This window comes from Pseudorca crassidens, chromosome 3 (assembly GCF_039906515.1).
Source record: "Pseudorca crassidens isolate mPseCra1 chromosome 3, mPseCra1.hap1, whole genome shotgun sequence".
Taxonomy (NCBI): Eukaryota; Metazoa; Chordata; class Mammalia; order Artiodactyla; family Delphinidae; genus Pseudorca; species Pseudorca crassidens.
Window position 1 is genome coordinate 31,992,158 of NC_090298.1, and position 24,120 is coordinate 32,016,277.

Consider the following 24,120-nt stretch of genomic DNA (forward strand, 5'->3'; position numbering starts at 1 on the left):
GGTGTGCTTCCCTTTGTTGCTGAACTGTGATATCAGTGACACCTCAGTTCGGACCGTTGTCCCTCCAGGAATGGGGGTGGGCACATGGCCCCCATCGGCCATGTGTGTAATCACGGGTTTGAAATTAGGAAGCGGGCTGAGTTGCTAAGAGGCTTCACCTTCCTTCCTACTGTGTCAGGTTTTGCCCCCTTCTTCACGCAGCACACACAAGCCTTTCCTCCTTACTTCCTGGAAAGGCCCTCCTCCCCTCCCAGTGACCCAGTCATCGGCTCTGCCTTACCCTGCAGTGGGCCGCGCCATTCGTGGCTTGTTCAAGTCCTGCATTCTCAGCAAGAAGAGGAGACTGCGGAAAGATTCTGGCTCTTGTCCGGCAGCTTCTGAGATTCAGGGCTAGGGAAGAGTTTTCTCCCAGCTCTCCTGACACTCCCTAACAACTAGGCAAACCTGTGGAAACATGGATTAGTGGCTGGAAGTACCCTTGCTAATCTCTTAGGACCCCCTGCGTGGTGGACCTTCCCCTGGGATGTGTCCTCTCTGTCTCTGAGTTCAGCAAAGCCTGTGAGACTTTGAAATACCAACAGCTCAGGGCCAAGGCACACTCCGTTTATTTGTGTCTGGGGAGACCAGTAACCTCACCCTATAATTCATCAGTTTCACTAAAGCCCCATTGCAGGGGAAAAGGGTGAGAACAAAGAGCTCTCTCGTCCGGTGAATATGCACAGCGGTGCTAAGAATGTGACCTGAGTTTCACTCCAGGGAAGAGGATGTGAACAGGAAGGGGATTCCAGAGTGTCAGGGGAGGGAGGAAGCAGGAGGGAGGGGGGCAACTGCGGGGCCGAGATGGTGGAGCCGGAAGAAGCGGCAGAGAACTCTGGCCAGGACGACACAGCAGTACAATTCCACCACCTCCAGACACGATCACCCGCCCGTGGATTCCTGCCTGTGTAGCATTTTTGTGTTGTGTTCTTCCTTACTCCGCTTTACTAGCAGCATCTCTCAACCTTGGCCGCACCTTAGACTCACCTGGGAAGCTTTTTAAAGTTACCGATGACTCCATTTCACCCACAGAGATTCTAGTTCACTCGATCTGGGTGGGGCTTGGGCATGAGTATATTTCTTAACCCTCCCCGCCTCCACCTCGGGTGATTCTAACATGTAGAATTAGAACCCTAATTTTGTGGTTATTGGGACTTCTTTACGACCTCACTGAGTAGCCAGGTCTTCCAGAGACAGAGGAAGCTGCGTGTATAGTCTTCTAAGCGATGCAGAGTGTCCCAAACACCAGATGTCATCACTTCAGTTCCTGTGTCGCTTACAAGACTATAGAAGCAGCAACCGGACTTTCTCTCTTTTGTTTAAAGCGCCCTCGCTAGGCACAGTTCACCTTAGCTGAGGAAAGCTGTGGAAGACCGAAAAGACGTTTTCTGAATTCCTGAATTTCTTTACATTTTCTTTCCTAAGATCATCCTGAATGACCGGACCATCCACGTGAAGCATGACTTCACGTGGGGCGTGAACGTGGAGAATGCAGCCCACCCCTGCGTGGGAGCCCCCTGCGCCCACGGGGGCAGCTGCCGGCCCAGGAAGGAGGGCTATGAGTGTGACTGCCCCTTGGGCTTCGAGGGGCTGCACTGCCAGAAAGGTACACCACGGGGAGGGGAGGGGGAGAGGGGACTCAGGTGCTGCTTCTGGGAGCAGAGGGAATGGACAGACCGTTTGGGGGGCCAGTTGATAACCCCGGGACAGCCATACCAATTATTTTTATCAATGATGTCAATAGCATATTAGATGATGAATTATATATAAACTACTGTAATTATTTAATAAGAATTAAAATGCTGAAACAGTTCTGTAAACAGTAAGTAAATAGTTCCCCCCCCCTTCCCCCAACCTACCATGGCTCCTTCCCTGAGAATCCCCTCATGGTCTAGCAATCAAAATGTTAACTCATAGGGAATTCCCTGTTGGTCCAGTGGTTAGGACTCAGCGCTGTCACCTCCGGGGCCTGGGTTCGATCCCTGGTCAGGCAGCCAAATTAAAAAGAAAGAGTTTAACTCATAATATGGGTAAGGGAGGTTTCCAGGATTCCTACATCTGAGCCACTCCCAGAGCCTATCCTGACAGGTGGATGCCTGGGCTTTATAGACTGATAAAGGTCTTGACTAAATATTTTTGACTCCTACCTGTGAATGCGGCCAGGAGAAATCTGAGACATCTTGCCAAGTATGGCAAAATCTGAATTGTACGTTCGTTGCTCCAAACAAAAATATGAATAACCTTCTGTAGACTATTTTCCATGCTGTATGTGTTTCCTCTGTACCTCCGTTTCCTCATTTGTAAAATGGGAATAATAGAGCAATGTTGTCTAACACAGAGAATTGTAGCGTAGGTTAAATGAGGCAGCGCACATTCCTTAGAAGAACGCCTGGTAAGTACTCAACCGATATTAAACGTTATTATTCTTGGTGAGAAAAATAAAATGCACCAGCAAGTGCTGTGAGCTGCTCAGCTTTCAACCTGCCCTTGTGTGAAATCAGAGCAAGTCCCAGACCACAGGCCCTGCTGGCCTGAGCTTTCCACACCAGCTCAAGGAGGCGGAGGCCACGGCGGGTCCAGAGGAGGCCTGCGTTGTGCAGCTGTGTCATGTCGGGCCACGTGGGCCTTCTTGTTAGAATGCCAGGTGACTTCACCTGTCTGGGAACTAATTAGAAAAGGTAGACAGGTCTGAAGGAAAGAAGGCGGCCATCCTAAGCGAAGGAACGTGCTCTTTCTCTTTCCTATTTATTTCCAGGTTCCTGATTTTTATTAGAAGTGGGGCTTAGAGGAAAACAGGTGGCTATTTCGGGGCATGGAGTGCTAGGAGAGGTTGTTTTGCAGCAGTCTTGGAAAATATGAAAGGTGCCCGTTTTCCAGCTGGAAGACTAAGTAGTAGTACAGTGAAATGAATTTTGAAACCTGCATGGCAAATCGTATGAAATATATTTATTAACATAGCTCACCTTGGTGACGAACCCCCAAAGAAGAGGAACATTTGTGAATGAGGCTGATTATAATTCTAACAAGCAAATCACTGTTTAGCTAATAGCAGGTACTTGAAGAGGTTCAGCTCGAGTGGCCCGTTCCCTCAGAAAACCGGATCTGGATTTCACACATCAGCATTTGAATCTCCTAGGTCTTCAATTTCACTGCAGGCAAATTCAAGCTTGCTCCTGCCTTAAATGCTGACACTAATGGTCAATATATAAAGTCCAAGCTTAAGTGAACTTTTCGCTCTGGGAATTAAAGGAGGAAGGAGAGGATAATTTGTGATCGTGTTAACCCTCCTTTCCTGTTACAGAACATGAACCATGCAGATATAAAGTGCTCACGTGTATAGCTTTGTAACTACAGGCTCGGGTTCAATGAGAAATAAATCTCCCTGGAATGAAGACTCAGATGGCTGAGGGCCTGGGCCTCCTGACGAGATCCAAGGGGATGGACCGTGGCAGGGGGGCTCTGGGGGGGCTTTCAGGGCTCTTTTTCTTCAACATCCTAGGCTAGAGCCAAGATTAAAATCCAGGCAGAACATCAGCTGTCCTTGTGTTATGTCAGTATCTCCTTGTGCTTTGAAATAAAGATGGTGTTTCTGGCAAAATGGCAACTGTTGCGAATCCTGAGAAGATTCGTATATAGGAGGTGTGGCCTGTGTCACATAACTTCTCCTGTTATATGGCTTGAGAGGATTAATGGGACTCTGGGTGCAGGTTAGGACTGTTAAGGACAATTTTTCCAGGCCCCAGCAGGCTCTCAGAGGTGCACAGTTACCAAACAGACTTTTGAGGTGAGCCTCTAGTCCTGCGTAAGGATCGGAAATAAAGGGAGGAGAGCTGGTTCCACAGAGATGCAGGAGAACGGTCTAAAAGTTGGGGTATATTCTTCGTGAGAAAAACAAAGAATGGTTAGAAGCCATCCTTGGTTGTCAAAGAGGATCCTGTCTGATCCAGCAAGGTGATTCTTTTTTTTTTTTGCGGTACGCGGGCCTCTCACTGTTGTGGCCTCTCCTGTTGCGGAGCACAGGCTCCGGACGCGCAGGCTTAGCGGCCATGGCTCACGGGCCCAGCCGCTCCGCGGCACGTGGGATCTTCCCGGACCAGGGCACGAACCCGTGTCCCCTGCATCGGCAGGCGGACTCTCAACCACTGTGCCACCAGGGAAGCCCTAGCAAGGTGATTCTTAGCCTCATATATTTAAGGGTTGTTTCCCTCCCTGATTAACAGATCATGCTTCAAAAGCACGAACCTTTCCTAGCACTCCCCACAGAAGTTAAACCAGCCCTTTTACAGCGGGCAGCATGTTGTAGAAATCCCCAGCGCCAGGCCTCCCCCAGTCCATACCAAGGCCTACCTTCTCCGTCAGGAAATTAGCTTCTGGGATCCTCAGTGAGTCTGGTTCTTTCTACCATCCTCAGGGGCGAATTCCACTGGGACCCTAGTCAGGAGATTGGAAACTTGTTCTCACCTCTTGGTGGTGCAGACAGGCTGGGGCCAGAAACTCAGACAAATCCTGGAGCGGTCCAGGCTCCCAGACCATCAGAACATTGAGGGTGTTTTGGGACACCCATCCTGCCCTTTGTCTCTGGCAAAATCAGAGGCAGGAGCAGAGCCTGAGCCCAGATGGAGGTGGGTACCGGGCTCCCACTGAAATGCAGAAAAGTGAGCCTCTCTGTCCCCAACCGGGGCAGGAGGATCCAGAGGGTCTTCCAACTCCCAGCCGCGACTCCAGGTGCCAGCAAAACCCACAGGGCTTGGTGGTCCTCTCACCTTCCATTTGGGGGCTGTCACTCTTAGGTGCCTTCTTCCACCTCAAACCTCAGCACCCTATGCTGTACCCCAGTACCAAGGCCCTTTTCTCACCTCACCAGAGGGGTGTCAAAAATCCGCCCTCTGAGCTTCCCTGGTGGCACAGTGGTTGAGAGTCCACCTGCCGATGCAGGGGACACGGGTTTGTGCCCCGGTCCGGGAAGATCCCACATGCCGCGGAACGGCTGGGCCCGTGAGCCATGGCCGCTGAGCCTGCGCGTCCGGAGCCTGTGCTCCGCAACGGGAGAGGCTGCAACAGTGAGAGGCCCACGTAACGCAAAAAAAAAAAAAAAAGCCGCCCTCCTCAAAAAGATACTCGCCATCCTTAGAGATTTCTGTCTTCTTTCTCTCTGCTGTCATCCACATTTACCCACCTGTGTCCCAGTCCCTCAGGGCTCTTGTATTGAAGTTACTAACGAGTTAAAGCAGAGTTCCACGAAGCATGTGTAAAAATTTAAGTTCCAAGGAATACTGAAGGCTGTTCTGCTCTCACACAGAGAGACAGACAGCATACATTCATAGGCACAAAATGGGAGGGGGCTTCTGGGGTCAAATAAATCTGGGTAATCCTGGGTGAACAAACCACTGTCTCTTCTGTGGGACTTTTCAGAGCATTTGCTATGTTCTGCGTGTCCAAGACAGGGGTGCAGGGTGCAGCTGTTTCCTCCTGGGGTTCCCCCAGCCCGTAGCAGACAGGCCACTTGGGAAAGAACTCTGAGCCGGGTCCTCCTTTCCCTTCCCTGCATTAGAGTGTGGGCTCAGACCATGCAGGACCCTGCAGGCCACTAGATGGGGTTGTTTCTCTGTAGCAGCTGAAGCTGCTCTACACTCACTCCCGACACTGAAAGCTAATGGCTTAGGTCACACATTTGTCAGGGATGCGCAGTCCTCAGAGATGGGAACCTGCCTGGTCCATACTGATCTCCCACATTCTGGACATTTTATGTTGCGTCTAGTAAATTCACATCGTATTGCTGGGTGTGATTTGGGTGATTTTTTTGGCCGGGGAGAGGGGTCCCAGTGCATAAAACACATAGCATCATTAAGTATGGGCTATAATTTAAGAAAACTCAGTATGCACATCACAAGTAAATAAAACAGAAATTGTGCATACTACAGGGAATTTGTTTTCTTTTGATGGTGTATCATAAACAATGGAAAATTTGGGGGGGGTGTTCAACCTAGATGTTCATGTTTAGATAGCTGAAGACTGGTATTGTTGAAAAACATTTTTTTGCTGTTCTTTACTTAATGGCTGCAGAGTCAGTTTCATGGAACCGAGACATCTGCTCCAAGTAGAGCTGTCCAGCAGTGGAGGGTGCTGCCCTATGGGCGAGAGAGCTACCCATTGTGGAAAGTGTTCCCTGGGGCTGGATGGCCATCTCTCAGGGGATTGTTGAGAGGAGTCCTGGCTGCTGAGAAAGCTAGGTTACTACTACACCCCAGGTCCTTCCTTCACTGGTCCTGGGACTATGAAGGAGCCAGCAAGCTCCCCTTAACTCGTCATATGGTCCATTGGGAATTTCAAGTCCCTGCAGTGGAAAATGCTTTGCCTAGCTTGCAGGCTATTCATTGGGGGTATTATTTGTGTCACCAGAGGGCACGAGCTTTTAGGTCTAAGTGTGAGGAGGCACCAGAAACACTTTTCAACGAGTGCCTTTGCCACAGAAAAAAAGACAATGTAGAAGAAATTAGATATAAAGGGTTAGGGTCAAATATAGTTGTGCTGACAATATTTAAACAAACCACAAAGGGCCAGAAAGGGCTAGATGGTCACTTCTAGCTGTAATGTTGTAGGACGGAGTTAATAGTTATCCACATACGCTGACGACACTGAGTGTATTTTCACCATTTTTGTATTCCGCGGTGTCATTTCTAGAGCGTTCCCCTGCTCTTTGTTAATCACCACGTCACCAGGGCTCTGGAATATTGCAAAGGGGGTGGGGTGGGAATGAGGATGATATTTTCCACTACGGAGAGAAAAAAGGCAGCTGGCTGGCTTATCATGCCTTTTTCACACGTAGCCTGGAAACAAGAAAATAAATGGTCATTGACAAGGTAAGTAACTTTAACGAGGAATTTCTCCAGGTTTAGATTAAATGGGGACTGTCAGCACAAGCTCAGGGGAGCCTCAGTGTCAGACAATTTATTACATACATCTTCTTGGTCCACCACCACCTGTGCCTCCACTCGTGAGCTGGGACTGGGGAGGTGTGTTGGGTGACTTGGTGCTCACCATGCAGATTTCCAGTGGTTCCTGTTGGGAATGAGATTCACATTCCGTAAGAGGAATGTGAATTCCTGCAGGGCTTCCCGAGGGCAGCAAGGCTGGTTCCCAGAAATCTGCAACCAAAGTAATTGGGATTTTACAATGACTGTGAGATTCTGACCTTCCCTGTTCTGTTTCATGCTGGCACCTGGCAGAGTGTGGGAACTACTGCCTCAATAGTAAGTACAGTGAGTCCTGTGTACAGTGCCCTGAGAAGCTGTGACAGTGCCCTGGGCTCATGCCAAGGCAGGCTGCGGGCACAGTGCAGGCCAACCACCTGCAGAGGTAATGAGGGGGACACACCTCCCAGGGTGGTGGGCATCCTCCCTCCAAAATCGCCGGCCCTGGGAACACACTTGTCCCCCAGCTGGACCTCGGGAAGCCCTGAGCTCCTGAGCTGGGGGGCTTAGCAGGCACCTGGACGGGGCTCCTACAAACCCCTTTGAGGGTCCAGGTGCAGAGTGTGCCCTGACCATTTCAGGGAGTCCAGGGGAATGAGGACTATTGGCCACAGACCCAACAGCGGGGACAGGCCCTGCCTGAGGCTCAGCCTAACCCAGCAGGGGCGCCGGGGTGATGTTCAGCTCTGGGTGGGATAGTCTCTCCTCCTGTCTCAGCACTAGCAGCCTGCAGTCCGGGGCCTGCCAGCCCAGCTAAGAGCTCTCCTGCCCTCCTGCATTTCGCACTCTTACTTCTCATCCCCCCTTCTGGCCCTCTCCTTTCTATTTCTGCTCCTCTGGGTGTCTCTCCCAGCCTCACCTTTCCCATCCCCCTCTCCTTCCCCTGCCCGGGGCTGCCATCCATTTTTACACCTTCTCCACGGTTTTCTTTTCTCTTCTTCTGGCGTCTACTTTCCCCTTCTTCTTCCCTCTTCCCACCATCTTTCTGCTTGTGTCATTTTGCATCTTTTTCCTTCTCTCGACTTCCTTTTCTTCCTTCTTCCTCCTACTCGCTTTAAGCACAGGAAGATAGACCTGTGGTACAGCCCAGAATTTAAGATGCAAGAGCTGTTCACTTCAGTCTCTAGAAGGTGCTCCGGTCAGCAGACCCTTGTCTTGGGCTATGCTGCCTCAGAGGACAGTGAAGCAATTTCTTAGTTACCTCAGAAACTGTCTTTAACATTTTTTACTTCTGTTCTGCATTTCTTGTTTTCTTTCTCTCTCCCTTCCTCCTTTCCTTCTTTCCTTTATTTTTTTATGAAGAGAATGGGAGCATGCTGTGGTGACCTGCTAACACAGGAACCTATATTTGGGGGCCCAATGTCATTGGGTTTTGTGTTTTGCTTTCCTTCCTTCCTTCCCTCCTTTCTTCTTTCTTTTAATGTTTAGAAGTTGAGTTTAAACTCTCCTGTCGTTTGTAGTGTCAATAATTGTACGTTTTCTCCCCTGGGTATAGAGTCCTTAGTTCAATGTCTTTGTACCAACAGCATATTTTTGTGAAACTAGAACTCGTTTTATAAGCTGGCTTATTCTCTCTCGTTTTGCACATTTCTTTAAACATGAGATTCACTCTACCTTAATTTATTTAAACTGCCATTTGTGCCTTTCTAAAGAGAAGAGAGATATTGCTATAATCTCTTTAGAAGAAATCCCCTAAATTATCCCTAATTTGTGACACCAAACACAACTCCTTAGCCTATTCTTTTACTGACTGTATGGAAGAAGGAGATTCCTCAAGAACACAAAGATGAGAAGTTGGGAGGAAGGAAACACACCTCTAAAATATTGAAAAGTAAAAAGCGGGCTCAGGGCCAGAACTGGGGAGAGTCGGTCTGGCTCATGGTCTATTGTTTTCTTAGCTGTATGATCTTGGGCAAATCCTTGATGATTTTATGCCTCAATTTCCTAGTCTATAAAAATGGGTTGTTTCCCTGGTGGCGCAGTGGTTGAGAGTCCGCCTGCCGATGCAGGGGACACGGGTTCGTGCCCCGGTCCGGGAAGATCCCACATGCCGCAGAGCGGCTGGGCCCGTGAGCCATGGCCGCTGAGCCTGCACATCCGGAGCCTGTGCTCCGCAACAGGAGAGGCCACAGCAGTGAGAGGCCCGCGTACCGCAAAAAATAATAATGATAAAGTAAAAATATAAAAATGGGAACAATCAAACCCTCCCATCCCCCCCCGCTCCTTCCTGTGATTGTGGTGAAAATCTTGTGAAATACAACACCGGAAGGTGATTTGCAAACAATTGTCAAAGCCTCATCCCCTCTGCTTCACCAGTGTCTGAGGTCATGGCTGAAAGGGCTCTGGACCAGATTGGCTTCAGCTAGAGAAATCCTGGTGGGTTTTGTTGGGGGGATTGTTTTCTCTGCCTCCCTTGGAGAACAGGGTTATCCCCAGCTGCTCCTCGCATGGCCCAAGACCTGCCCTTTGGCTTCCAAGAATAATTGGGCACAGTTCAAGTTTTGGCATATTGCAAGGCCTTCTCGGCAGTGCTGAGACCGATAGGAGTGACGGCCAGCCCCAGAGAGGGGACAGCAGGGAGATGCCAATTACAGGCCATCAGGCCGGGCAGTCCCAAACCAGGCCAAGTGCCTGTACAGCCAAGAGGAAGAGGCCGCCAAGTTGATAAATGTCCTGCTTCCAGGAACTGGCTTTCTTTGTATTTTCCCGCCACGTGGTGGAGTGTAGGGGTCAAGAGAGCCATGTAGCATGTAACCTCCATTTTCTGTTCTGTCTCAGCCATCACAGAAGCCATTGAGATCCCTCAGTTTATCGGCCGCAGTTACCTGACATATGACCATCCGGATATCCTCAAGAGGTAAGAAGCTTCCACAGGCACCTTCCTTATCTCCTGGTCGGTCAATTTCTCAATATCTTTCCCAGAGCTTTTCCTTATCTTCCGTGCCAGAAGATAGTTCTCCAGAAAGGCACGAGAATTTAGCCATAGTCCCAGAGGGGAAAAAACATACAAAATAAACATAGAAACTAGAACAAAAACAACACAAAAAACAAACTCAAAAATGCAACCTTTGAAACAAGCCCATGACAAACAACCCAAAGCCTTTCTGGTCCAAGGGACGTTTCCCAGAGAAAGGGACGTGCCCGGCCCCGGGATTTCCAATATTCAGGCTTTGAGAGGCAGTGAGAACTTGATGCTCCCGAAGCCAGGGTTATATGAGTCCAATTCCCCAGCAGGGCAGTCAGCGTGATGCTGCTCTGTGGCCATGGTCTGAAGAAGCCAGCCGAGGAAGGGTTCTGGGGCATCCTCTACCAAACAACAGCCCCAGGTCCGTGTCCTACTTTGCGTCTCCATCGACGAGGTCCACTGTCCTCTTCAGGCTCTTTCCAGTTCGGTGGGGGGCTCCTCAGCTCTCTTCACGTGGATACAAGAGCATGATCTAAGGAGATGCCTGAGTCACAGCTGTGGCTTTTAATCGCTGGTGGCAGATGCTCCAGCCCGCTCCGGTCTCCAAGCTCCTGGTCTGGAATAGCCTATTTTGCACGACATGGGAAAGACTGGCTCTAGGCAAAGTCTTCGATCTAGTGAAGCTTGGCTTTGACGCTTTCAGTTTACCCTTTTCTCTTTCTTTTCCTTCCCCCCTAGCTCTTTGTAGTTTAGAGAGTGCCATCCCTCACCCTACCACCAGCACAATCATTCTAGAATGTTCCCATCCTCTTCAGGTTGATCACATCTTCACAGACTAAGGCAATGCTTTAAGCCAAAGGCATGCAGTTCTTAGGGTGGAACTTGGTGGCTTTTCGAGGAACAAAAGAGGTTGAGAGACATTTTCCTAGGGCACTGGATGTCCCTGGTGACTCTGAACACACACCAGACAGACAGGGCTTTGTTTCTCTACTCTTATGTTGTGTTTATCAAGGTTGTCTTGCATGGGCCTTAGGCAAAATAGATTCCCAGCCAAGAAACCCTCTTCTTTCTTAAGCCCTTTTTCCCCAGAGATGGAAGGGTGTTCAGTCCCTAGAAACTGGGAGCGTGTGAACAAGGCCCAAGTTTCTAGCCCCCTGGTGCTTAGCGAGAGGCACTGGGTGGTTGGGAGCAGAGGGGTTTGGTGAAAGGAGGAGGTGCAGTGCCCCAAAGCAGAAAGCCCAATGGCACCTGTGTGCATATATGTAGGTGCATGTGTGTGAAGCTGCAGGTAAAAGTCAAGCTCAGGGTCTGCTTCAGTTAGATGCCTTTGGCTGCAAGTAACAGGAAACTCAGCTCAACATGTCTTAAACGTGGAGGGTATTTATTATTTCACATAACAAGCTGTCCAGACTTAGACTGGATCCTGAGTTGATTAATTCAGATAATCAACGGTATTATTCAAAGACCCATTTTCCTGCCTTGTTATCCTCAGCTTATTTTCCAATGGTTATACCCTTTGTGGTTATAAGATAGTTGTTCATAAATGCTCATTAAATGGCTGTAAATCATGGCAATATCCCATGCAAGTAAAAAAAACTTTTTTTTTTCATGTGACTCTATTAAAAAGGAAAGGAGTCTTTTCTAGAATCCTCCTGATAAATTTCCTCTGTCTCATTGGACAACGGTGGGTCACATGCCCACCCCTAAACCAGTCACTGCAAGAGAAATGGAACCATCGTGATTGGCTTGTACCAATCAATGTTTCCAAGGCAAGTGAGGGAAAGAAGGAAACTTGGACAGAAGACGGGAAAGCAGCTCTCTAGGGAACAGGCCGGGGCTGGATTGCTCTGCACCTGGCCTGGTGAAGCAGTCAGTATCATGGACCCTGCTCCTCGCCCACCACTCTGAGACCCTGCCTGGGGAGGGCAAACTTGATCTCCTCCTGTCTGGCTCAGGCTCTGGGAAGCCTTAGACAAAAGTCCCCTCCCCTGTTCACTACTGAATGCACTCTGCAGCTCCAGGCCATGTTCGTGAGACAGAGGGATGGTGCACGTGACAGGAAAATGGATAAAGAGCTTTTTCCAGTAGTGCCATCTTAGGAGCAATATTAAATTATGTTTACTCTCATCTCACCTTTTATTTAAGGACTCATGGTTGCTTTTCTTCCTATTGCAGATGAAACACTGGTCACTTTCTAGGGAAACTGGATCTGTGAACTAGTCTCTTCCCAAGAATTGTTAAGAACATCTCAGAACTGATAGGGACACAGAATCACGTGAGCCTATTCCCAGCCAAAGCTGTAGGGCCAGGACCTGACATTCCTGACCACCCCTTCCTTCCTCTCATCTTCCTGTTCCTCTCCACCCTGTTTTTGCCCCAACACCCCTCGAGACCATTATCCCATCACCTTCCTTCCAGACAAGGCACCTTCCTTGTCTGACACTCTGCCCCTTGTCCAGTCATTCCTCCTCTGCCCTCCAGGATGTCACCTCCAGAGATAGCCATCCACAGCCACGATCATAGCCCAGAGCAGCTGCCCGCTTGAACCTCTTGGTAATTAAGGAAACCACTTCCTTTTGAGGAATAGGGGACACTTTCCCAAGGACCCGTGAGTGGTAGGACAGGAAAGAGGGAAGACTTGAGGTGTGTGTTGGGGGTGCAGGCTGGGACCGTGGCCTTGGCCACAGTCTGGCTGATCTGTGACTCATCAAATGCTCTCTTGTGGCATTTGACCACACCTGGGGAGAGAGACAGACTCCAAAGTGCAGAATGAGGAGGTCAGACCTTTAGACCCATGGCATGACCTGTGGTGGTGATGCCTTTTCTAATCTCCTGGTAGTAAGAGTCAGAAATGTCAGATTATCCTCATAATTGGCAGAGGAATCTGGGATTCCTCAGGAATGAATGTTGGTGGAGACTGGTTGATCTGATGTCATTATTTGTGTATTTCCTCCAGGGTGTCAGGATCCAGATCAAATGCATTCATGAGGTTTAAGACAACTGCCAAAGACGGCCTGCTGATGTGGAGGGGAGACAGCCCTATGAGACCCAACAGTGACTTCATTTCCTTGGGCCTTCGGGACGGAGCCCTGGTGTTCAGGTAACCCCTACTCCAGCTGCTTTCTACATCACCTTGCGATTTTTCTTAGACGGTACAGATCACGCCGAACAGAGGGTTGCAGGGGGAGCCAGAGCGCAGTCTGCTAGAATTAACAGCTGCCTGCAGCTCCGAGTTAATTTGAGGCTCCTGGTCTTTCTTTCCAATATCCATCCCTAGAGCAGCAGTTGGTCAGCTATGGCCTGACGGCCAAATCTGGCACGCCACCCATTTTTGTAAATGAAGTTTTATCGGAATGCTGCCACCCTCATTCATTTACGTATTGTCAGCGACTGCTTTCATGAGACAGTGATACGCTCGAGTAGGTTCAATAGGGACTGTACGGCAAAGCCTGAAATGTTTATTATCTGGCCCTCTAGAGGAAGGTTTTGTGACTCCTGTTCTAGTATGTTACTGCCATATACGCCCCACTTACAAATTAGGAAGTAGTCGGAAGAGGACGTTGATCCCGCCAAGCACGGACTCGGGCATTTGGCCCAGTGCTGTCCAGCTCAGGAAGATCTGAAGATGTAGTCTAGAGACCTTTCTTTATATTCTGCCTCTGCTCCCTATTCACTCTGGAGCCTTGGGAAGGAGAATGCCTGCTTTGTCCGGTCTCCCACTGCAAAGAACAAGGCACAGATTCATATCTCCATAGGGCAACCCAACATTTGCATTTTTAAAAGTGCTTCTTGGGTGATAACGGGTGAGCCAGTTCCAGAAGTTCTAACATCTTTTACGTCGGTTTAGACTGCTCTCAGATTTGTCAAGTGGGTTCCTATGAAGTAGCTAAAGGATTACCTGGATGACTTCTCGCCACCAGAAGCTGGGTGGCAGCTGGGTGCTAGCGGGATTCCCGAGGGGCAGGCGCCAGCTGTGTACTGTGAAAAAGCTTCTCTACAGATTGTGATGGTACAGCCTCACTTGAGGTTAGAAATATCTCGTTTAGACCAGTGATCCTCAAATTGTGGTCTCCGGACCCGCAGCATCAGCATCTCCTGGGAACTTATTAAAAATACAAATTTTCAGGCTCCACCCCTGACCTACTGAACCAGAAAAATTCTAGAGGTGGGAACCAGCAATCTGTTAACTGTTTCTCCACGTGATTCTGACGCCTGCTAAGGTTTGAAACCCCTACTCACCATCTGTTCCATGGGGACAGGAATTTCTCTGGCTTTTCCTTCTTTAATCCCCCCTCTGGTGACTAGCACGAGTGTTCATTAAATGATATGGGATTAATTGGAATTGAAATAGACGAAAGTGAGAGCGGAACTGCAGAGAAGATGAAGGCTTAATTGTGGGGCTTCAGTGGGTCATGCGCTGGGATTGCTGACAGCCAGGGTAGAATGCTATGTCTTTGCAATTCGAATAAAAGGCATTTCGAAAGGAAATGTCACTTGTCCCACAGCACGCTTGCCCCTACCCAGCAGAGTGTGCTCAGCGATGTGACCCTATGGTTGTTGAGGACTTTGGGGTGCCACGTGTGGTTGAAAGCTGGAGAGAGCAGTTCTCACCACCTCCGTCCCCTCCCCCGGGCCCTGAGGTCAAATGCTGAGCTCTTCACACCCCAGTTTCAGGCTGGCTGCCGCAAAGCCATTTTCTTGTGGTTTTCCTGTGGTTAACCTCGCCAAGGCCTCAAGTACTTGATTGTGCCCAGAAAAGGGAACTGAAACAGTAGCTCAGCCGTGGGTGGGAGGCCCAACTTCCCCCTAAACCGCCCTTGAAAACCCAGCTGGACAGGGAAGCTCGATCTGCTCGGGACCGCTCACAGCGCCCGCTGGCTCTCACACCCGGCCCTGGGCAGACCCCCAGGCCCCCGGGCACCCTTCTTACAACTCCACGCCATCCCGATGTATTTCTTTTCTTACCATCGCTTTCTCAGGCTTCTGGAAATAGGCCCCGTGTTTTCCTCTTTAGCCTGGAGTTCTGGCTGTGCTCTGCGTAAAGGGCACAGCACTCAGTCTCCACCGGAGGCAGGCAGACATCTGAACTCTTCCCTGGGCCCCAGGCCCGGCGCGGCTGCTTTGCTGCGTTTCCTGCCTCTGGGCAGCCACTGCCCCCAACATTATTCACCCAACACAGAAGTATGGAAGCCCTGCGGGAGGCTGGGCACAGAGAGGAATCAGAGTGTGGCCACTGGTTTGAAACTGTCAGCATACAGAGAGTCAGCTGCGGGGCTCATGTTAGAGGTTACTGGATTCCTGGGCCCACACCCAGAGATGCTGGTGGAGGAAATCCCGCTGAGCGCCAGAATCTCACTGGAAGCCATCAGGAACCACCACGCCCTGAGAAACAGGGTCTGAAGTGGTCACAAGCATGGGCTTCAGAGTCAGACGTGCCGGATTCCCACGGCCACGTGACCTCCTGCAAGTTACCGACCTCCGTAAAAGGAAACGGTTGGTCATGAGGACTGAATGAGTTAATTCATAGAAAGGCCTTAGTGCAGGGCCTGGCATATCTAGTTATTAGTGATAATGATTATCCTTGATCGGGTGTTTTCTATGTTCTAAAAACTCCGATCACTAACGTATGTCAGGAAGTTGGGCCGATATATCTACTAAATAAAATTTAGCTATTATTGTTATGGTTGTTATTATTCTGAAGAAGGCCCTGCCCTCAAGCAGCTTACATCAGTGGAACCTAGAGAGTGAACTGGTTGATGGGGTAGATGAACCATTTGTGAGGTTTTGGTGTTTGATCCAGGTCCAAAGCAAACAGTAGGAAACCTAAGATAATACAATATAATCTCAGCTTTCTTCACCTAAATGCTTGTCCTTTTGCTAATTTAGAGCTCAGAGCACTTCAACCAGAGAATAAGGAAAAACAGTGGAATTCTAAACGAAACAATTATGTATGGTTTTGGTGCAAGTGAAGTAAAAGAAAGGGAATCAGCGTTCTCAGCGACGAGTGTGGATTTTGCTGTTTGTTTCGTTTCATTTTGTTTTATGATTATGTTTAGGGCATGAAGCCAGGTGTGTGAATGTCACTTTACGGGCGATCTTTCCCACTAATTTTCCATGTGACCTTGATAACATTTTCATGCAGCAGAGAAAGGAAAGCAGTCTGACATTAGCAGAGTACCCTGTGCTATACTTTAAAGGAGGCCTAAGTATAAGGACCCCACCTGATGGCATTTCCTGGTGGCCCGCCTTGGTGCTCAGCCTCCTAGCCTTCCGTGAGCACCAAATTGAGTAGGTACTCTTGGATCAGGTTAACCGATTCACGCTAACCGGAGGCACAGGACGTTGATAGAGAAACCAGGTGTGCATTTATTTGTTCATTTATTCGTTCATTCACATGTTTTTACCTTTTTGAAAAAATTGAGGTATAACTAAGTGAAGTGAGTCAGAGAAAGACAACTATTATACGATATCACTCGTATGTGGAATCTAAAAAAAACGTGATGCAAATGAACTTACCTACAAAACAGAAACACACTCACAGACATAGAAAACAAACTTATGGTTACCGAAGGGGAAGGGGGTTGGGAGGGATAAATTAGGAGTTTGGGATTAACAGATACACAGTTCTATATATAAAATGAACAACAAGGTCCTACTGTATAGCACAGGGAACTATATTCAATATCCTGTAATAGCCTATAATGGAAAAGGATCTGAAAAAGCATATACGTAGACTGGTGTACACTTCACTGTACACCAGAAACTAATGCAACGTTGTAATTCAACTATACTTCAATTTTTAAAAATTGAGGTATAATTTACATAAAGTGCAAAATACTAGGTGTACAGCTCAATACATTTTTAAACATGTAAACACCTGTGTAACCACCACCCAGAACAAGGTATAGAACATTCCCCCACCCACACCCAGGAAGGCTCCCTCATGCCCTCTCCCAACGAAGGCAACCACTAATCTTGGTCATTTATTATTTAAAAGAAAGAGAAGTTCCAGGGTGATGTTTCAGGTGTCTGGGGGAGCAGGATGTTATTCGGAGGGTCTGAAATCAGAGAGAGTCGGGGGGGTGGGGGTTGGAGAGTCAGGCCAGAGATGTGCCAACTGGGCCACGCCACCACCTGCAGTGACGGCTGGACTCCTGTCTGCTGGGTTCAGCGTTTGCTCCCTTGAATGCAGTCTGGCTCATTGCATGAACAGGCGTGTTATCAGGCTGGAGAACAGAAGAAGAAGGCCCGGCCTTCGTCCGAACACAACTGAAAAGGTTTCCATTCACTTGATTACAATCACATTCCAGTCTAGTGCCACTGCAGCTATACCCAAGTCAGCTTGATTCTGACACCTGGGTGTTTCTGGACGTTCTGGTTACATATTTACAGCCTGTTGGTTTACTTTCACACATGACTACTCTTCCAGGAGAGGCTCGATGAGTTTATCTCTTGGCGGCAACTTTCTCCTATTGCTGGTTCCCCCAGGTTGTACTGTTTGATGCTATATCCAAGCTGCATTAAGTACTGCGTATATTTGGGGCAGTGGGCTTATTTGCTTGGCTCCTACTCTGTGCTGTGCTCTTTACATATGTTACCTTACTGAATCTTCCCTAAGACCCTTCAGGGAAGGTATTATTACCCCATTTCACAGATTAGAAAATTTAGGCTCAGAGAAACGAAGCAAATTGCCCAAGATCGCAGAACTAGTAATTGGCGAGGCTGGGAATTGAGGCAGATTTATCTAATCCAAGTGTCTAGGCTCCTTCCATCACCCCGTTCTGCCTCTCATAAAAGCCCACATAGTAATTCAGCTACATTTCTGCCAACCAGCTCTCAGCCCTTCCTTATACTCATTCATTTCTTCAACAAGAATTTGGCCACTAAATAATGAAATCTGAAAATTCCACCTCCAGGCTGCTTCGTACAAGGAGACACTTGATGTGGGAAAATTCATTAGAAAACAGTGGAGTTTTCTGGGTCAGAGCAACATCTTTGTCTCCGAGTTTGTCAAGTCACCCGAGTTCTATTCTTGGTTAAATGTCGATGGGCTGTGTGACTTCTTTGAGCTCCAGTATTAAAGAAAGGACCCATAGTGCTTCCCTGGGGAAAGCCAAAGCTTTCTATTTTTGCTCCTTTCTTATACTGAGTGCATGCAAGAGCTCAGTGACTAATGCGGGTTTCCTCTCAATATTCCTATGTCTTGGCCAACGAGCTAAAGGAGAGACATGTCCTCTTACAAGATGAGGAGAGGGTTGTCCAGGTGGAATACATTTTCCTTCAAAAGCATGATTACATAGGCTTTATTATTTTATCAAGGGGAGGTCTAGGCAGCTGGCCCAGTGCCCGGCCTAGAATCGTCACTCACCAAATATTTGTTGTATTGAATTAAATTAGAATAATTGAATGAACACTGAAATAAGAGGGTTATTTCTCTCTGGTAAACAACATATGCATGTCTTCTGATCCCCTTAGCGTATCACAGTATCTGGCAACTGAAATAGGAAATAGAAAGCTACCGAGTAAAATGTGGCAGGGTCGGGGGCAGGGAAGACACCAAGTTCAAGTCCTATACGTTAGCTCTGAGATTTTAGGCAACTTCCCGTAAATTCTTTGGGGCTCAGCTTGCTCTGCAATGTTTCGCTCTGTTTTGTCTTTTGAAAAGTAAAAACACATGTATTAGTTTCTGAGGACTGCCATAATAACTCACCACAAATTGGGTGACTTAAAGCAATAGAAATGTATTCTCGCACAGTTCTGGAGGCTAGAATTTCAACCTGGAGCTGCTGGCAGGGTGTCTTCTTCCTGGGAACTCTGAGGGAGTCTGTTCTATGACTGTCCCCTGGGTTCTGATGGTTGCTGGCAATCCTTGGTGTTCCTTGGCTTAGAGATGCAATGTTCCAGTCCCATCTTCATGTGGCGTTCTTCTCCGTATGTCTTTGTCTCTGTGTCAAAATTTCCACTTTTTATAAGGACACCGGTCATATTGGATTTAGGGCCTCCCTAACCCCATATAACCCCCGTATAACCCCTCTTAACTAATTACATATGCAAAGACCTTGTTTCCAAATAAGGTCACATTTTGAGATTCTGGGTGGACATTAATTTTAGGGGATACTATTCAACCTAGTATTGATACAACACATTACAAACGATAAAGCCCTTTTGTTCCTTATACTCTAATACTGTACATAGAGCCTAAAATAAATCAACCTTGAGGACATTATGCTAAGTGAAAAAAGCCAGTTACAAAGAGACAAACACTGTATGACCCTACTTATACAAGGTACCTAGGGCAGTCACATTCATAGAAACAGAAAGAATGGTTGTTGCCAAGGGCTGGGGGAGGGCGAAATGGCAAGTTGTTTAATGGGTAGAGGGTTTCAGTTTTACAAGATGAAAAAGTTCTGGAATTGGTGGCATAGCAATGTGAATGTACTTAACACTGAACTGTACACTTAAAAATGGTTAAGACTGTAAACTTTACCACAGTTAAAAATAAAAAAACAGTTTTGGTCACTCGTGGCCTGATCTGGGGACCTAGTGTCTTTATACCATTGTTTTGTGTTGTGTTAAAGAAACTACATCCTGAGCTCCAAAGAACTTTCGCAGTGAGAATCATTTGTGAACGACCGTCGGTGTGTACATCAGTGTTTGATTCCGTTCTCTGTCTTGTTCTTCTCCGACGCCTTTAGCTATAACCTGGGCAGTGGTGTAGCATCCATCACGGTGAACGGGTCATTCAATGACGGTCGGTGGCACCGAGTCAAGGCTGTTCGGTGAGTACCTGCCACAGTGTGAGACAGAGCTGACGGGATGTACTCTCCAATTCCCTTTAGTCCCATTTCCTGTTCCCCATCCTGGCCTGGCATCCAAGTATCCTTGATCCGGGTCGTTAGGTCATCTCGGTACCAACCCCCACCTGTGCCCTTTACTAACACTAGCGGGCCAGAGAGGCTGAACTCCCAAATCTTCACTCAGCAGAGATCTTCTAGAGAAAGAACTTCGATGGCTAAACTTGAAGAAGCCCTCACCTTCCAGGGAGATCTCTAGTGAGATAAGATTTCAGGGCAGGCGGACTTTGAGGAGATTCCAGAATGCTGGAAGCCAGGTCTATACCCCACAGTAAGAAGAATAGGAAATCCAGGTATTCCCCCAAGGAAATGACTGAGCCAGGTCACAGCACAGTCCACAAAAGCCATCCAGCACACAGTGCTTCCAGTCTGCTTCTTGGTGCTCAACACTTATCTGTGTGGCAGTTGGGGATCACTAGGCATTTGAAAAAAGTTTCCAGTATGAAAGATGGATATCAGAACAAATAGATATAACAGAGCAACTTGGAGGAAACAGACACTATGAATGAAAAAAATGATGAAAACATGAATATCATCAGTGAGGTAGGAGAGGCTATTAACCCAAGAAACAAGAACTGATTGCTATAAAAAAGGGACATTAAAAGACCAATAAAGAGCTCGTTAAAAAAAGAGGAAGAAAAGAGGGAGAAGGAGAAGAAGTGTGGTTGGTTTTTGGAAACCACCTTAAAAAACTGCAAAGCCCTTGCCACGGATGAACACCTCCATTCCACTTTCCTCAGAGTCACTTTTGGGTGACTCTCTGGGTCCTTTAGAAACCTCAAAGCCATTCTTCATCCTCCCTGAGAGTAACCTTCTACAAAGACTACTGCATTGGCTTCCCATTGTGCTTAGAATCACATCCACACTCACCACGTGTCACCATGTCACCACCACTCCTCCTGTTAAAGTTCTTCTCTGGTTCCCTCTCACCTTCAGGCTAAATTCTAACTAAGCTCCTTATGCCCTTCACCGTCTGCTTCTGGCTTCATCTTTTACTACTCTATTCCCACCTCGAGAATTCTCTATGCTCAGTCTGTACCAACCCCCACGTCTTTTCTCTCATTGCCGTTGCCACTTCCTGTCTGCATTAGCCTTCTCCTTCACCTGACCCACCCAGCCTTCAAAACGCACCTCAGAGTCTTTTTTCAGAAGCTTTCCCTGGGCTTCTGTTCTCTTCCCGTAGAATTCCACAGCTCCCGGCGGCCATTCTTCCACCATAGAGTGGCGACACTGTGTGATCACCGGCAGTTTGATTTTTTGTTTGTCTTAGGAATGTCGGTGGTTTTTTGTTTGCTTGTTTTTGTTTGTTTCATTTTGGTAGCTCCGTCATTTAGTATAGTGCCGGGTGCTTAGTAAGGACTTCAGTAATACATTTGTATTAAAATGAATGCATGACTGAATTACTGAATGAAGCTCCAAAAATGGTGGCGGTTTTCACAGGGATGGCCAGTCAGGAAAGATAACTGTGGACGACTACGGGGCCAGAACAGGCAAGTCACCTGGCATGATGAGGCAGCTCAACATCAACGGAGCTCTGTATGTGGGTAAGTGACCTTGACCTTTGACGAAACCTAAATTAGGCCAGTGCGTTTTCTTTTTAGCCTTCCGTTTGTCATGCTGGGGTTTCCCAAAGCTGTGTACTTCACTGGGTCAGTCAGATACTTGGAAATCAGGAAGCTCTCCAGATATTCCATTCTTCCATTTTCTGAACTTCTGACTCACGGCTGAGGGGTCAGGAAGCACTTAGATGATTTTGTGCCGTGGACCGATCCACCAGGAAAACCCTGCTTTTCTTGTTTATAGAACAGGAGCCTGCTAAATATAGCTCCTTGAATTCTCCCTGAGGAAGGAGGATCTGTCTTTCCGGCCCCCTCAGAGTTAGAATGCGTGGTATTTTTGTACATAGCTTAGAACCCACTAACGCTGACACATCAACGTGAAAAGATACCTCTGTCTGTATGATATTTCCTACAAGTGAACTTAATCGAAAGCATTCAACATCAGTGTATTTCTCTTGGTTTAAGATAACATCGCCTCTTACCACACATCCTACATTTTGTTGACATTATACAACATTTCAAAATGTACCAGGTACTACTTGGTTTTAAGTGGTCAACTAGGTCAGAAATCACTTATGAGGTGGCTACTTCTAGGCTCCGATTGTGTATCAAATTGATCCAAGTCAGCTTGTTCCTTCAAGGATAATTATAAATTAGACAGCTGCGATGTCCTGAGTTCTAGGTACCGCAGCCTCACCTATCCTGTCGGCTGAGGGACGCCTTGGTCAGCAGACACTCAGGCATACTGAAGAGACATCCTTCCCTTTGACTCACGTCATCTTCCTTTGGCCTCCTGGCAGGTGGAATGAAAGAAATTGCTCTGCACACTAACAGGCAGTACACGCGAGGCCTCGTGGGCTGCATTTCTCATTTCACCCTGTCCACCGATTACCACATTTCCCTCGTGGAAGACGCCGTGGATGGGAAAAACATCAACACTTGTGGAGCCCAGTAACACCAGTTGGCTCTGCCCAAGGGACAGAAACTTCTATCCTGAGAAACCCGGGGGCTCCAAGACCTTGCCTGACACCACACACAGAGGCACGGGGACCAGGTGTGTTTCCTTTCATCAAGGAGCAAGTACACCCTGATGGGAAACTAGGACCAAGACAGGAGTCCCTGGGTGGCCTTTCCTGCTGACACTCTGTGGGCCAAACCCAACGGAATGCTCTGTGTAGGAAGCATCGGACTTCGTCCATTGAATGTGTAGTGGCCTCCAGAGATCACACATCACGGCGAATTTCCGAGGCTGTCTGCTGCAGCTCAATGACTGTGTTGTGATTCATAGTTTGTAAGAAAAAAAAAAGGGAAAAAAGAGAGAGAGACCCAAAGGGCGGTATTAAAATACTTCTCTCCTCCGCTGACTCTTGACACTCTTACTGATAGCAGAATGACCGTAGGACCTTGAACCTCAAATTTCTCTACTTTGGCCCACGAATGACTAGGATTAACCCCTTCCCCTCCTCACTGGCTGGTTCAATGTGCTCTGACTATGAAAGTAAGGATTAAGGGAGACTCGAGATAGAATCCTAATTATAAAGCTGCGCCCTGGAAGTGTACCTTTAATGAGAAGTCCTTACTTTTTATAATGCAAATCTAAGAAAAGGGGCAGCATGCCTTTGTAGCTGTCCTTTTGTATGTGTATATTTTTATAGCTACACATTGTCCACACAGTATACTTTTGCAGGTTTGGGTGGACAACCCTGAATTCTTTGCACACTCACTAAGAATTTTCTCCCAGAGGAGACTTGTCTGGGCCCTTTGTGGCATCAGCAGAGCGGGGTAGGTGACTTGGGGTGGGCACTTTGGGGAGCTGACTGTTCTCTCTCGGTAAATGATGACTCAAGGAGGTGACTGTGAAGCTTCCAGAAGAAGCAGATGGAAAGGCACATGTATTATTGAGGTGGGTCACTGTCATTCTGGTTCGAAGTGGGGGGGTGTCTGTAGTGAAGTTGAATAAAGAAGATGAACAAGGCTACAGCACATTCATTTAGTCGTTCGTTCACCTGTGGAGGGGTTACGGGTCCCTCCCGAGGCGGTGTCTAGAAATGGACACGAATACAGTCAGTGCTTCTCAGGCTGGTCTGAGCATCTGGGCAAGAACCAGAGCAGCGGGGCTGCTTCCTTCTGAGCCATCACAGTGCCACGCGGTGACCCCGGAAACAGCTGGCTTACTGGCAGATCCCCACGGCAGGACTTGCCAAGGGCAGGTGAGATGAATGCTACCACCAAAGAGGTGGGAAATGCGAGCCACCTCACACAAGTGCCTGTAATTAGTCCCATCGTGACTCTGCTCTTGCTTGCAGGCGGTCAGCGAAGGCTTCGAGCTTTGTGCCAAGCACAGTTTTAGGCACATTAAGGGTTCTAAAACAATGAATAAATAAACTAGAGACGTTCGCCTTGAGCGTCACCCTTCCGCCTCCTGTCTTTGGGAACCTTCGATGACCAGAATCCTTCCTCTCAGGGCAATAATGCTCACAACAACAGCGATTCCTCCTCTCCTGCGTACATCACCTGTGAGTGCGGAGTGGAGAAAGCCACGTGGTAGAGAGTGGGTGTCACCCACAGGTGACCTCCCCGTCACCCTCACCTCAACACCGTTTCCTTGGAGACATCCGGGGTCAGTGCTTCCCAAGATATAATGGAGTTGCTTTCACAACTCCAACTGATTCACATTTTGAATCGATTAAAAAAAAAAAGTCACGGTGATTTTGGAAAAATGTCCAGTTGAGCTGAAGCCAGAAGAGTTGTGCTGCGGATGGGCTGTTGTGCCCTGCAAGTGTCATCCTGAGAAA

The 24,120-nt window shown here is 48.0% G+C and overlaps 1 protein-coding gene and 1 long non-coding RNA gene across 4 annotated transcripts in view; one reads left to right on the plus strand and one right to left on the minus strand.

The window, feature by feature from the left end:
- Nucleotides 1–23,303, plus strand: part of EGFLAM (EGF like, fibronectin type III and laminin G domains) — a 170,560-nt gene extending 147,257 nt beyond the window's left edge. The window contains exons 18-24 of one of the 3 annotated variants that reach the window (XM_067730551.1): nt 1,462–1,642; nt 7,263–7,286; nt 9,786–9,864; nt 12,869–13,012; nt 19,608–19,691; nt 21,207–21,310; nt 22,126–23,303. In XM_067730551.1, coding sequence (XP_067586652.1) covers nt 1,462–1,642; nt 7,263–7,286; nt 9,786–9,864; nt 12,869–13,012; nt 19,608–19,691; nt 21,207–21,310; nt 22,126–22,280 — 771 coding nt within the window. In that variant the 3' untranslated portion in view covers nt 22,281–23,303. Of the gene's footprint in view, nt 1–1,461; nt 1,643–3,337; nt 3,970–7,262; nt 7,287–9,785; nt 9,865–12,868; nt 13,013–19,607; nt 19,692–21,206; nt 21,311–22,125 lie in introns of those variants that run through there. The other 2 variants (XM_067730552.1, XM_067730553.1) reach the window with 2 other exon arrangements.
- Nucleotides 6,713–14,999, minus strand: LOC137221222 (uncharacterized). The gene is made up of 3 exons (XR_010941931.1): nt 14,878–14,999; nt 7,075–7,181; nt 6,713–6,863 (listed from the first exon to the last, which is right to left on the minus strand). It is a non-coding gene; the product is annotated as an uncharacterized lncRNA (long non-coding RNA).
- Nucleotides 23,304–24,120: the final 817 nt, after the last annotated feature.